The sequence below is a fragment of the Mchenga conophoros genome, linkage group LG8, assembly GCF_057382185.1.
Source record: "Mchenga conophoros isolate Kocher_MC1m ecotype Shallow Benthic linkage group LG8, M_conophoros_male_GT1.1, whole genome shotgun sequence".
NCBI classification, from domain to species: Eukaryota; Metazoa; Chordata; class Actinopteri; order Cichliformes; family Cichlidae; genus Mchenga; species Mchenga conophoros.
Genome location: NC_140533.1, coordinates 10,102,326 through 10,116,201, shown reverse-complemented (window position 1 = coordinate 10,116,201; position 13,876 = coordinate 10,102,326). Strand labels below are relative to the sequence as shown.

Here is a 13,876-nt window from a genome sequence, read left to right as displayed (position 1 = left end):
AAGCATGCATCGACATGTTGTGCTTGTGCTGATGTGGCACTGGTGTTTGGCAAGATCTTAGTGAAGATGTTATATTAAATACTTCAGACAATCTCACAAACGCAAAATGAGGTAAATAGTGTTTAGTACAGTTGCCCAAGTACATATTGGCAACTGATACATCTGCCCTGTACAAACTATACTGTACTAATACTAGTCGACAGCCCCCTTAAATTTACACTCACAGGCTGATTTATTAGGTACACTTTGTTAGTACTGGATTGGACCAGTAAGGAAAGCCTTAATGCTTCGTGGCATAGATTCAACAAGGTTGCTGCAGATTTGTTGGTTGCGCAGCCACAAATTACATCCCAAAGGTCATTTATTGGACTGAGATTTGGTGACTGTGAAGGCCATCCGTTTACAATGCCATGTTAAAGTGACTAGTTTAAGAAAAACTAAGCTTTGTGACATGGAATATTACCCTGCTGGAAACAACCATCAGAAGATGGGTACACTGTGGTCATAAAGTAAATCATGACCTTATTGTGTCTACATGCCTAAATGCATCGAGTTGTTTCCATGTCATTAGCTAATTAGATATTTGCATTTACAGGTGTTCCCAATAAAGTGGTTGTGAGGGTATTTTGAAAGTTTAGCTGCTGGTAACCAAGCTAACATTCAGCTGCCTCTCCAGAGCATCTCTCGTTCCACCATTGAAAGCATCATGGATGGGACTCTAACTAAGCAGGCATGGACTGCTGCTTGTGATAATAGATCTGCTTCAAGCTGCAACACGGGTGGAGAACAGCTTCATAAGCAGGACAAATAGCTGCAGTCCAGAACCATGAAGCCGGACTCCATGAACACAAGTAAAGGTTTTTTGAGAAGCAGCCACAGTGAGTATTTTTACCATTAATTATGGCTGAGAAAAAATTCACAGAAAAACACTTTAAACTCCAAAACTTGTGAACTATCATCTGAAACATGCTGCGATTTCTTTGCTAAAGATAACCTCAAGAATTAATTTTCTACAGTTTCAATCATTTTTAAGCCTGCACTGGTTAAAGGTAACATTGTCTCTTCACGTTTTCTCTGTGCATTACAATTAATGTGATTAGTTTGTTCTTCCAAAAGCGCAGACTCATCAGTACTAGTGACCTTACCTAATGCTGCCTTACCAAAAAAGATGAAGATGTGTAAAGCTTGCAACTGAACTCAACAGGTGGGATCACTGATGGACGTGTCTGAAATGAATTTCTTTGAAAGGGCAGCAGGCCTAAAAGTTATAAGATAGTATTAGGGACTGAGTGGAGCTCTCTGTCACCCAAAAAGCAGTCCCAGATCTGATTAAGACAACGTTATGCCTGAAACGCAGCAGCCAATGCAAAAACACAAAAGTGTTTGCTGTTCCGACCTTCAGGCCCAGAGGATTGGCTCACGGAAAGAATGTCTAGACTACTATATTTAATCACACTGCTACCATAATTTGGACTCGGATAAGGCACCAAAACCCTGTTTTTTTAATTCTTTGGAGTCAATCAACTGGTGATTGAAATCAGCCAGATTCCACTTGATCCACTGTGAGGTCAGACTTTTACCACAAAACAGAATAAACTAACAATTAAGTCACCCAAGAAAACTGCAGTTAGTTAGGGCTGCTCGATTATGGCAAAAATGATAATCACGATTATTTTCACTGAAATTGAGATCGCGATTATTTGACGATATTTATTTAACCCTTTAAGACCTACTATAGAACCAAGTCCGCCAGAGCTTATATTATTTTTTTACATGTTGTAGTGCCATTTGTGGGAGCATTTCAAGTTGCTAAATAACTGTTATAGCCCATATTTTAATAATATGTATGCATTAAGTCCATAGTAACTACATTAATTGCAAAAAAGTGCAATAAATTACAAAAAAAATTGAAAATCGTTTTTTTTTTTTTTTTTTTTTTACATATATTTCTACTTGGAGAAATTTAAGAGGTTTATCCCTCAAAACTTTAAATACAAAAAAGTTGCAAAAAATAGTTTACAACAACAGGAAATTTATTTTGAGTGTCTTCATAGTTTTATTTTGGAGATACACCAATTTTTTATATACTGCAGGAAAAACAAAAAAAAAACAATCCTATGATGCAAATTTGCAAAGAAAACAGCATGTGCATCAAAATAAACTATTTCCAGCAGTGCAAGCATCCCAGAAACTATTCAGAAAAGTCAAACATGACCAGTAGAGGTTTTTAAGGCCTACAAGTAAAAAACTACATTTCCGCGAAAATGACGTCACTTCCGGTTTCGGCCAGGAAATGGCGGACATACAGTTCGCGCTGACGTCTGTTTCACTGTGGGAAGTGTTACGAACAGCTGATAGGAACGGCAAAGCGTGTTTCTGGAATATTATGTTTTTGTTCCTGCAAGCGCTTTTTATGCAATTTTTGCAAAGCTTTATGTGGAAGGAAACCGTGACCGAGGACAAGCTGATGGCATCAGATGTAAGTACAACTCCTCCGGGTTCATATGCAAAACAAATTATTGCGCTAGCTTACGCGGTTCAGGTTCTACAGGGATTTAAAAATAGTTACACAAAACGGAGCATGCAGCTCTGACCGGATTTAAAGGGTTAACAATGACTTTAAAAAATAATATAAAATAGTGTGCAACACCACTGAAGTTTTTTTTTTTTTTTTACACCTCTCTTTTCAACCAACAGCAGTCACTCTCCTCTCCAAATAACTTCTGCTTAGCTTTCCGAGCTTCCCTCGGGTCCTCTTAATCAGCGGTCTCCAACCTTTTTTGCGCCACGGACCGGTTTATGCCCGACAATATTTTCACGGACCGGCCTTTAAGGTGTCGCGGATAAATGAGGGAGGGGCTAATAATCGGCTCAGTCATTTTTAATGATCGTTGAAAGCCCAGATCGTAATCGTGATTAAAATTCGATTAATTGAGCAGCCCTACAGTTAGTACACCTTTAGTTTCCACAAATACAGAGAGGGGACAGGGAAGTCCCAAGGCAACCTCTCCTTCACCTTTCAGAGTTTTGCACACAGGCGTGTACATGCGTACTTAAACATTTCTCCCTGCTGTATTATGCGTAACATCCTTCAAGAACCCCCAGAGACACAGCTTGAATCCTTTGTAGTGCTCATTAGGAGAGTGTCAAGTCCAGCATGTTTCTCTAATCTAATCAGCTCTATATCTGGCTCCCCCACCCCCATCACCTCCCTTTGCTGCCCCACCCCCTCCTACTCTTTATCCTCTTCATTTGTCAGCTTTGAAAGTAAGTGAGAGAAAGACACGGGAAAGTGAAATTAAGCGAGGGAGAGGCGGCAATGGCAGACAGAAAATTAGGTGAGATTGAAGGAAGTCCTTGAGAAGAGAAAGCATCTCTTGGGGGTTTAGTTGGGATTGTGGAGGAGAGGAGACAGGGAATTAGAATCAAGGAACGTGCTATCAGTAAAGGTCTGGATGACATGATGAAGTTAGATGAGACACTTTCTACAACTTTTCGTTTTGGGGAATGGGTCGCTCCTTGTGGACCACTGCGATGAGACGCAAACAAATCCATCAGTCTGCCCAAGTCTTTGATAAGGAAGATCATTTGTTATACCAAGACATCACCACTTAGCCCGCAGTTTTCCTACAGTATAAATTTAAACCTGAAACTGACACTTACACCCACACACATACATTTCTTCCCTAACAATTACAAGACAGGACCTTTACACCCTCAACACACAGTTAATTCACATAGATGCTTCACACAGATTCATCAGAGGCAAGAATTAATCAGCATGTTTGCGTAAGTGTCAGACTTGCAAATGAAGGTTGTCAAAATAGGGTATGAGGCATGTTACCGCAGCGGTTTACTAAAGAGAGCAGACAGATAATAGAGGAAAGAGACCGAAAAGAAAAAGACACTGTGAGGAGCAACGGCGAAGAGAGATGAAATCTGTAGGAGCAGAAATACAGTTGCCAATTTCCTGTCGCCGACAGGCAGCGGTGTTGACAATGCCGGTTGACAGCCAGCTTCCCCTGGCCGCCACACATTCATTCTGTATTGTAAATAAACAGTTTAAGGGGAAATGTCAGCCGAGAGACGGAAGGAGCAGCTTCGGTTATAATACCTATTTCCCTCCTTCCTACCAATGCGGCGGCCCAGTTGCCAGCCGAGTGACAGACGTGGCGAGTAATGAGGATGGCACGCACAACCTGCTCTGCTGGTGCTGACAGTAACAGCAGCTGACGCCGCGGCGTTTAAAGGTCCCTGAGGTCTTTAGGTTTAAACCTGATGCTTACACTATTTACTGTACGACGACATGCGAAGTAGATCGCGCTTTGACCTCCAAATGCGACTGATCATAAGGGGAGATGGCAGGAACATGGAGACAAGTGTGTGTGTGTGTGTCGGGGGGGGGGGTAAACTGATGTGGACATGTTTTTGGTTTAAATGGTGCAGTCATGGGGATAATAAGGAGACTTGGATGCCTACAGCCAGACTCAGCTAGATGATAGTGGGAGACAGCTCCGGGAGGGTTCATGACTGTGGCTGTGCAGCTAAAATTGGTGGTCATTACGACCCAGAAAAAGAAAAAAGAAAAAAAAAGACGGGGGGGGGGGGGGGGGGGGGGGAGTACCTCTGTGACTAAGCCAAACCACATCTCTGCTGAATATGAATAGTTTGCTTCGAGTCAAATTTTAGAAAATGGGGAGCAGAAGGACATTTTACTAATGGCATACTGCTCCACATATAAATATTTTTATTGGCTTTAATATCTTACATGGTCTCCAGGATTAGGCAGAATAAAACTTTCATCACGATCCAATCAAACATGTCACCAGAGCCCAGAGAGAGAAAGAGCAAGAACATGCAGAGATGGAGGGAGACAGGTTTGCTTGCTGATTTCCCTTCCTGGAGGCCAGCCAGGCAGGTAGGCGCCACACTTTAGACCCCTAATTTTCATGCAAAGGTAGTCTGCATTGCTTAACGGCTTGCGGCGCTTTTTTGCATCAAGCATTAAACCTGCAGTGGGCTCTGTCAGCCCGTTCCTCATAACCTGTTGTAAAGTCAGACTGCACACTCAGAAAATCAAGAACACAGAGCCATCGTCTTCAGCTAAAGTGTAAATTTGATGTCTTTACCTTAAGAGTATAATAATTTGTTTTCTATTTAAAGGTTATGTGGTGTAAATCATCCTACGTTCTACTGAAACAGACAAGCAGAGGGGAGGACTGGACGCAGGACAAGTCAAACCTGGTGTCTCGGTATCAGACAAGGTGGGCAACACAGTGATTGTGGCGTTTCCACATTCAGGCATTTCTAATGTAACCAGCTTTTTTCAAATTCAGTTGCGATTCAGAAAGCATCAGGTGACAGGATTGGGGGGAACCAGCTGCCACTGTGGCAAACACACACACACACACACACACACTCACAGGTTTGCTGTGCTGCTTACAAGATAGCTACAATCTTTACCTCAGAGAATAGGACAGAGACAGAATCAAGTGCAGCCCATTCACATATACTGTTTATAGCCTAACAAACCTTCATTTGCAGCTAGCAGACTTCTACTGAATAATTCAACTAAAAAAATAAAAATAAAAAAAAAGTGAAAGAAAAATCTTCTCTTCCTGCAAATAGCTTGAAGGCACCCAGGTGTTTTTTATAGATAAATACTGCATGCTGTCACAGGGGGGTCTGATGTGTTCAAACTAGACTTCATGGGCAGAACTAACTTTCTTTCTTTTCTTTTGCCTTCAAGCTGCAAGAGTCGTAGCACCGCAACACAGCGGCATCTTTCTCGCACGGATTCCTTTAAATTGGGCGAGAATTTAAAGCCTGTCTGGTCTGATCGATAGCCGAAATCCTAATCAGCATCAGCATCGTGAGAGCAGACAGAAACCTTCTGCTTTTCATAGATAAATATCAGCTACTGTCAAATGGGAATACGTTGTTTACAGACTCTGGCTGGGAAACAGAAGAAAGCTAATGCTCAAACCTACCTCAGTGAAAACTATTCTGAGGCTGAACAGTCCCAAAGCTGATGTTCTTCGTGGAATAAATGAATTAGAGCAGGGTTATCTCAATATATATGCGTTTACATTCAACATTTGCATAAATATCACAAAACTCTGTTTCTCTTGAAAACATCTAGAGCAGTGGACACAGATGTAAGGTGCAGCATGGGGTGGGTTTAAAACTCAAGACAAACTATGATATACATGTTCACTCACACATAACTAATAACCACACATGGGAAATGAGTCTGAATTTGAAAAAAACATGTCTGTTATATGCTTGGCAGTTGCCACTTTAATATTAGCAGAGACGCATACATGTGCTGATTTTTCAGGTCAGGTGAGCCCTGCACTCTTTGTGACCATGATTAACAGAAAAAGCATAACTGTTTTACCATTGTGACTGATGTATTTCATACTGGGTTAAAGGGACTTATCGGGGATGTCGAGGCTTCCCTCATATCATAAGTTAAAACCCACAGTGGGAGAAGTGTAAGTAGAGTCAGATCTGCCTGTTTCGTACAGTAACACCAGTCAAACATCAGACCGAAACGATATGTTCACAGTTTAGATCACAATGCAGCAGCTGTTTTAAACTGAGTAACATTTCAGCTTATAAAGGCAAATATAAGCACACAGTTTACATTATACAGAACTGTGAAAAAAAACCTTGAACTATCCCTCATTTCTTCACACTTTCTTCTGAGAGCCTGAGTTGCAATTTTTTTTAAAGTGGTCCTGAGCAATTGTTCTCCAGGCTTTCTGAAGGTCTTTCAGACCTTTTCCTTTGGACATTTGCTGCTTTTTCACTCATTTTCATTCCAATGAAATGATTGGTGAACCAATGCTGTAGGGCTGCTCAATTAATCGAATTTTAATCGAAATTACGATCTGGGCTTTCAACGATCATTAAAAAGGACTGAGCCGATTATTAGCACCTCCCTCGTGCTTTACTCTCGCGCTGCTCCGTGTGGCAAATCGAGCGCACCTCTCTGCGTTTCGAACAGGCATCACAACAATTAAGAGGAGCTAACAGAGGGAAGCTCGGAAAGCTAAGCAGAAGTTATTTGGAGAGGAGAGTGACTGCCGTTGGTTGAAAAGAGAGGTAAAAAAAACCCTTCAGTGGTGTGGAAATATTATGGGTTCGTGGAGTCAGACGTGGATCAAGTAGACATAGTGTGTAAACTTTGCTACGGTGTCGTAGCTGCACCACAGAGCAACACTGCAAAGTTCACTAAACATAGATATTTACATTTTTCATTTATTTTTTATATTGCAAACATTTGCACTGTTATCAGTATTTGCACACTATTTTATACTATTTTTTGACAATCTTTAAAGCCATTATTCAATACATTGTTATTGTTAAATAAATATCGTCAAATAATCGAGATCTCAATTTCAGTGAAAATAATCATGATTATCATTTTTGCCATAATCGAGCAGCCCTACAATGCTGTGTCCTCACATAACTGTGCAGAATCCTTATTTCTGACAGCCTTTCACAAAACATATTTCTTTGTCTCCCAAAGAATCCCAAAGTAGCTGAAAACATTGAATATGGAGCCTCTCAGCATGTTGTGCACGTCCCTAAAAAACTCAGAAAACTGAAAAAGTGAAAAAGAAAAGGAAAAAGTGATACAACAGTGGGTGTCTACAACCATCTGTAAAACACAGTGGAGGCTCTGTCATGGTTTGGGGTTACGTTTCAGACAGTGGTGTTGAGAATCTTGTCAAAACAGAAAAGCACAGTGCACCATGAAATAGAATTAGCCAGCAGGGGGCGACTCTTGTGGGTACAATAAGAAAGTCTATGGGAAGACTTTCAAGAGCCCGTTTTTTATTACCTCAATAAGCACTTTATTGCAGAGTCGATCGTCTCAAACACTACTTTCAAATCCTACTAAATACAAAATGAGGTTCATTTTGTGGCTTATGGTTCCCAATAGTCAAAAAGGACAATAAAGCAGGGTATTAGTATTCAGTGTCCCTCAGTTGCCTAGTCGGATCCACCCCTTGTTCTTCACATCTGCTTCAAAGATGCCAAAATGGCAGATGTCTCACATCAACTTAGACCAAAACAGTCTAGACGGATCACTTACATCTTAACGAAGTCATTTAGTTTGTATTCTTTCCTCAACAAATACGTACAGAGAAAATTACCAAATGAAGTATGAAGCAAGCTGTATTGTTGAAATGCTGTTCAGTGCATGAAATCACAGCGTGTGGTTCTCAATAACATGCTGTTATCTGTAACCTGGGAAAGACATTTTGAACACTTTGAAATACGTGCAGCCTTTGAACAGGCTGGAGTGACATCCCAGATGCGATGGGATAGCACTCCCAGGACCGATACTGTATAATCTGGTCAGACCATAAGAGGCTAAGCGGAGCTAAATCTCATGCAGTTCGGCATCTGTGAGTTCACATTATGTCCCCAAACATTCGCAGATAATTGGCAGTCAGACTGGTTGATGCTGCTATCTTGTTTTTCCTGTCCATATGGCTGTACATCCACTGGGAACCTCTCATCGCTGCTGTGGCTTCCTTTTTTTCCCTCTTTTGGCTGTTGTGCTTTCGCTCAGTTAAGTTAAAAGTAATTTAGTGTTTAGCGAAAGGCGATGCACTTCAGAGTTTCATTACGAAGGAACAGCAGGAAGGACGCTCTGTGCTTTCCCTAAACACCTGTTGAAAAATCTCTGAATCCTTGAAAAATGACAAAGACTGCCCGGTAAAACTTTACCGTGTGAAAAACTGTCAAGCCTACCTCTTCATTTTTATAAAATATTACACCACTAACACAATCATTTAGTAACCTTGCAACATTTTTAAAGAACTGTAAATGTTTCTTTGTTGTGCTCTAACCCCTACCTGGCATGGCGTGGACCAAGTCGCCACACAGCACCATGAATCTCGGCCTGGGTCTGAGTTGGTTAATGGCCTCCACGGCCTGCTTAGTGAGCTCCACTTCCTCAGCCCATTCTTCCCCCCCGCCGTCACAGTCGCCGTCCCTCCAGGCCTTCATAAGCCCAAGCTGGGGGTCTGCAGCTTGGATGAAGAAAAATGGTCCAGTCCATTTGTGCTCTGCGTCTAAAACGAAAACAGAATAAAGCTTCTTTTAGCTAAAAGACAATGCAGGTTAGACAGCTTTTAGGAGTGCCACTCTTTTGTCTTCCACTCAGGACACACTGCACAGCATGCCAAAACATGTAAGTTTGATGCTAACAACTCATGGGAATCAACTGCAAAAATACTATTTCATGCCTCTTAAACTGTTACCTCATGTATTATTTGCTGACTCAACTAAGAAATACAGAGCAAATTATGTGCTTTTGTGTTATGTCTGTTTTAAAAAAAAAAAAAATCTACTAACAGATCTTTGCGAAGTTGTCTGATTCATCCTTTGAGAATAGATGCTTTTTTTTAAATAACTGAGGATTCACAGAACAAATAAACAGAAAAACATTCCTGTGAAATTGGTCGAGACCAAGAACTGGACTGAAAATGAGTGAAAAAGCTGCCAACATCCAAAGAAAAACTTTGAAAGACCTTCATAAAGTCTGAAGAACTACTGCTCAATGACAACTTAAAAAAGAAATACAGGTAAGTCTGGCTCCTTGGAAGTAAATAAGTGAGGGGTGGTTTGAGATGCTTGCACAGCACTGTACATATACATCTATCTATCTATCTATCTATATATATATATATATATATATATATATATATATATATATATATATCTATTAGGGGTGCAACGATACACAAAATTCACGGTTCGGTTCGATACTTTGGTGTCACGGTTCGATATTTTTTCGATACAAAAAAAAATGTTCATGCCTTTTTAATTTGTCATTTATTAAAATTATAAATATATATTTTAACACAAAAGTACAGTTTTTAAATTTAGCCCTAACCCTTGTGCGTGTTGTTTTTTTAGCTCGTCATATTGCAGCCACAGAAATTCTTTTGTCCATGAAACCATAAAGCTGCACTTTCTTTTTGCCTTATAGTCTGATTTGTCATAACTTCTCCGTTTTGTGGTAAGCTTTTCTTTGGCTGTCACTTCTTCACCCTGACCTGTCTTATTTGGCTCAGCAGAACTAAAATATATATCTGTCTGTGAAGGTTCTCAATCATCCAGGTCATCGTAGTCAAATATATATCCTGCCGCACTCACATAAGCTCAGCGATTCTCTGCGCGATCAACCTCTCACATGTTTAAGCTGCGGGAGATTTCACTTGTCATGTTTGCATAGTAAGCTAACAATTAATAAGACGATGTCAGAGGAATTGGTGCACAAATTATCATCACTCACAGATCAGTGCTGTCGCTCTCTATACACAGTTCGCGCGATTGCAAAGTGAAAGCAAAAAAACAAGCGCAAATTCAAACACGATTTCAATATGTCACATATTGACAGTGGCTCACCCAATGACATAATTACCCAGCTACATTTCTGAAAGAATGCAAAAGCATTGACATATATTTTTCCTTCCTACAATAGCCCGACAGGCAGGGCAGAGATAGCCCCGGGACGTCGGGCTAGCGATATTGCGAGCCCTGTATCTGATTAAGGAATCACTCATCTTTGGAAAAGAGAGTTTATTACAGAGAAATGGCTCTTTCCAAAATAAAAGCTATACTATCCGTTTCTTCTGGGCTATATTCTCAGCAGCATATTAAACATATCAGGTCTCCATAAGGAGAATCCTGTGCTAACAGCTGTCTAAATGACTCGGCTAAAGTTTGTAGCATGCATGCTTGTTTTTGTCTTTGCACTAGGATGATGTCGGTGTAAATGTGCAGTCATATTCGTTGTGTTCCCACTAGTGCTTTCAGGTTAATCTCGTTGAAATGACCTTAACGCCACAACACGGCAAATCTCCGTTAACGAGCTACCCTATACAGAGGGGCTAGACGGCCAACACGTTAACGAGCTAACTGCGCTAACACACTAGCTCCCACCCATGTAATTGAGCATTGCATGGCACATCCAACATACTGTTTTACTTTAGTCCATGACTCGCTTACCTTCAGGGTCATACGTCACATGAAAACCAAAATAATTCCAAACGCCAGATCTGAATGAGGGTGGGGAGGTCCACTTCTGTCTCGCTAGCTTGCCCTGCGCTCTTCCTTCTTTTTTTTTTTTTTTTTTTTTAAATAGGGTTAGGGTTAGGCGCCTAGGCGTTCGACTACTCCGCCTAGGCGGAGTAGTCGAACGCAGATTCACTGAGCGCTCAACACAGACAGCATCGTCAGAAGGAAAGTTGATAAAATAAATTACAAATTTTGTATTGTTCTTTTTTTTTCTCCCCTTTGGTTTTCTTTCTTTCTCTCCCCCTCTTGCTTTCATTCTTTCCCCCTGTCCTATCCCACAGTCATGTCTGTCCCGTTTGCAACTGAAAATAAAATAAATTCATAATTATAATAAAGGTCAATCAAATGGACCAATATGATGATCCACTTAAAATAAATCCTCTTGGCATCTTTCTTGGCCTCAAGACAACAATTCTGATGGCTATAGATCCAAACGGGACACAAAAAAAAAAAAAAAAAAAATTGAAAAAAAAATTGAAAAAAAAAAAAATTTGAAAAAAAATTGTATTGTTCGATACATATGCGTACCGAACCGAAAGCACTGTATCGAACGGTTCAATATCGATACGAATATCGTTGCACCCCTAATATATATATATATATCTATATCTATATATATCTATATCTATATATATATATATATATATATATATATTGTTGATAAGCTGAGCTCTCTGGTGAATCCCCCTCCAAAAAAGAAAAAAAAGAATCAGTTAGTGCAGCAAAGCAAATGACTAATCTCAAAAAATAACAGGGTTTTCACTATAGTACTGAAGCCCAGCAGCACACCAGGCCTAAATCACTCTCCCGCTGGGGCCACAGCACTAGGGATTTTTTAAGATACAAAACCTACACTGTCAGGTTAGCTATTGTGTATTGTAAGACTACTGTTTCACATAGAAATATAATAAGAAATAGAACTAACTAAAGAATCAGAAAATTTTAATGACTGAACAGCTGCAACTGATCAGCTAAAATCCATCTATTTTGTCCGTTAACTACAGTTTACAAGGTCGGATTATTCATTGCGGCATATGAACGAGGTTATAGTTCAGATGTTAAAAACTGTGAACCCCTTCTGTTCTCTCTCCTGGGACTCACTGTGTGCCCAGAGCTCTGTTATTCAGTTTGTAACACACAGTTAGAGCACTAGTGAGTGCAAATCACTACAAAAATCAAGTGCAGTCCTTTAGATTTCTGTGTATCCTCCACTTTGTTGCTTGAGTTCCATTAACCAAATACATTTGAGGCAGTAAACAGTCTGCAATACCCCTGAAGCTTAACTGAATCTACTTTTTCTTTTTGAGTAGTCTGTATCTGCAAACAATGACCTGCACTGTCTTGAACTAAATATCCATCTATCTGAACAGCCTACACTGGTTTACCTGGAAGCTTCAGCTGTTGCATCTAGAGGCAAAATGAGAAGACAAGCTGATAAATAAAAAACAAAACAAAAGTTTACATTTTTAATTGAATCCCCCCCCACTAATTTTATATATATATATATATATATATATATATATATATATATATATATATATATATATATATATATATATATATATATATGCATGCACTAGAGCTGGGCGATATAAGATTTTTTTCATATCACGATGTTTTTTTCATTTCAGGCGATAACGATATCTATCACGATATAAGCCAAATAACTATATTTGTAAGATTTAAATGTGCCGTTGCTCACAAGTAAAATGTGAAATAATGAGCAGCTTGTTTTTATTTAAATATTTATTTCCCATAATAAGTTCAACAGGGTAGATGTACTTAAGGAACATGAGACTTTTTCAGATAAATAAAGGCAAATATTGCAAACTACACAAAAGGCAGCCGCTAAAGCGTTTAAGTTTCAAAATAGAACAAACGAAACAGACTAAATTGTCAATTCCACTTGGAAACAAAATATTAATTCTAAAAAATAAATCTTAGTTTGTTTTACAGAAGAACAGACAAAACTGACTAACTTTTGTCAATATCAAATAAACTGAGAACTAAAAGGAAATTCTCAATCTCTCCTTGTTGTATAGCTTAGCTGAGCTTTTCAAACAGTTTTAACAGTTACTTTAGTCTGACAAAAACCGAATGACGAATTAGCGCTTCCAGTCAGAGACTGAGGCTACGTCCACATGTACACGGGTATTTTTGAAAACGAAGATTTTCCGTTTTAAAAAATAATCCCGTCCACACATAAAGGGAGAAATGAAGTGAAAACGCTGCTATGAACATGCCAAAGCAGCAGGTAGCGCTAGATTCCTAACCGTGCAGAAATGTTGGCCAATCAGAAGTCTAGAAGCCTCGGTGGGAAAAAGTAAACAAAGCTGGGGCATAGAAGCAGAACCGAGTCGTATGTGTGGAGGGACAGTAACTGTGTGTATATGTAAGCATTTAAACACTGCAGAGAGTAGAATTAACAGTAACAGTATTGTAGAAATTCATTTCACCGAAACAATAACGTGGCGCACAGTGTGACGTCAAAAAATGCGCACACCTTTGACGCTGCGTTTTCTCCGTTTTTCTCGTCCACACGTAAATGCAAAAACTGAGTTTTCAAAAATATCCACCCTGGCCGGAGTTTTTAAAAATCTTCGTTTTCAGTGACCAAAAACGCCGTTTACGTGTGGACGAAAGGTGCAAACGCATAGAAAAATCTGCGTTTTCAAAAATACCCGGGTACATGTGGACGTAGCGCATGCACCAGTTTATTGTATTTCCAGACTTGCTTTCGGCACAATTTACAGTGGACGCTACTCTGTTT

The 13,876-nt window shown here is 39.8% G+C and overlaps 1 protein-coding gene across 1 annotated transcript in view; it reads right to left on the bottom strand.

Moving 5' to 3' along the window:
• cpped1 (calcineurin-like phosphoesterase domain containing 1) overlaps positions 1-13,876 on the bottom strand; it is a 53,517-nt gene that overhangs the window by 34,276 nt on the left and 5,365 nt on the right. Inside the window, exon 2 of the mRNA XM_085283946.1 lies at positions 8,877-9,095. Within this exon, the coding sequence (XP_085140072.1) occupies positions 8,877-9,095 (219 nt within the window). The remainder of the gene's footprint in view (positions 1-8,876; positions 9,096-13,876) is intronic.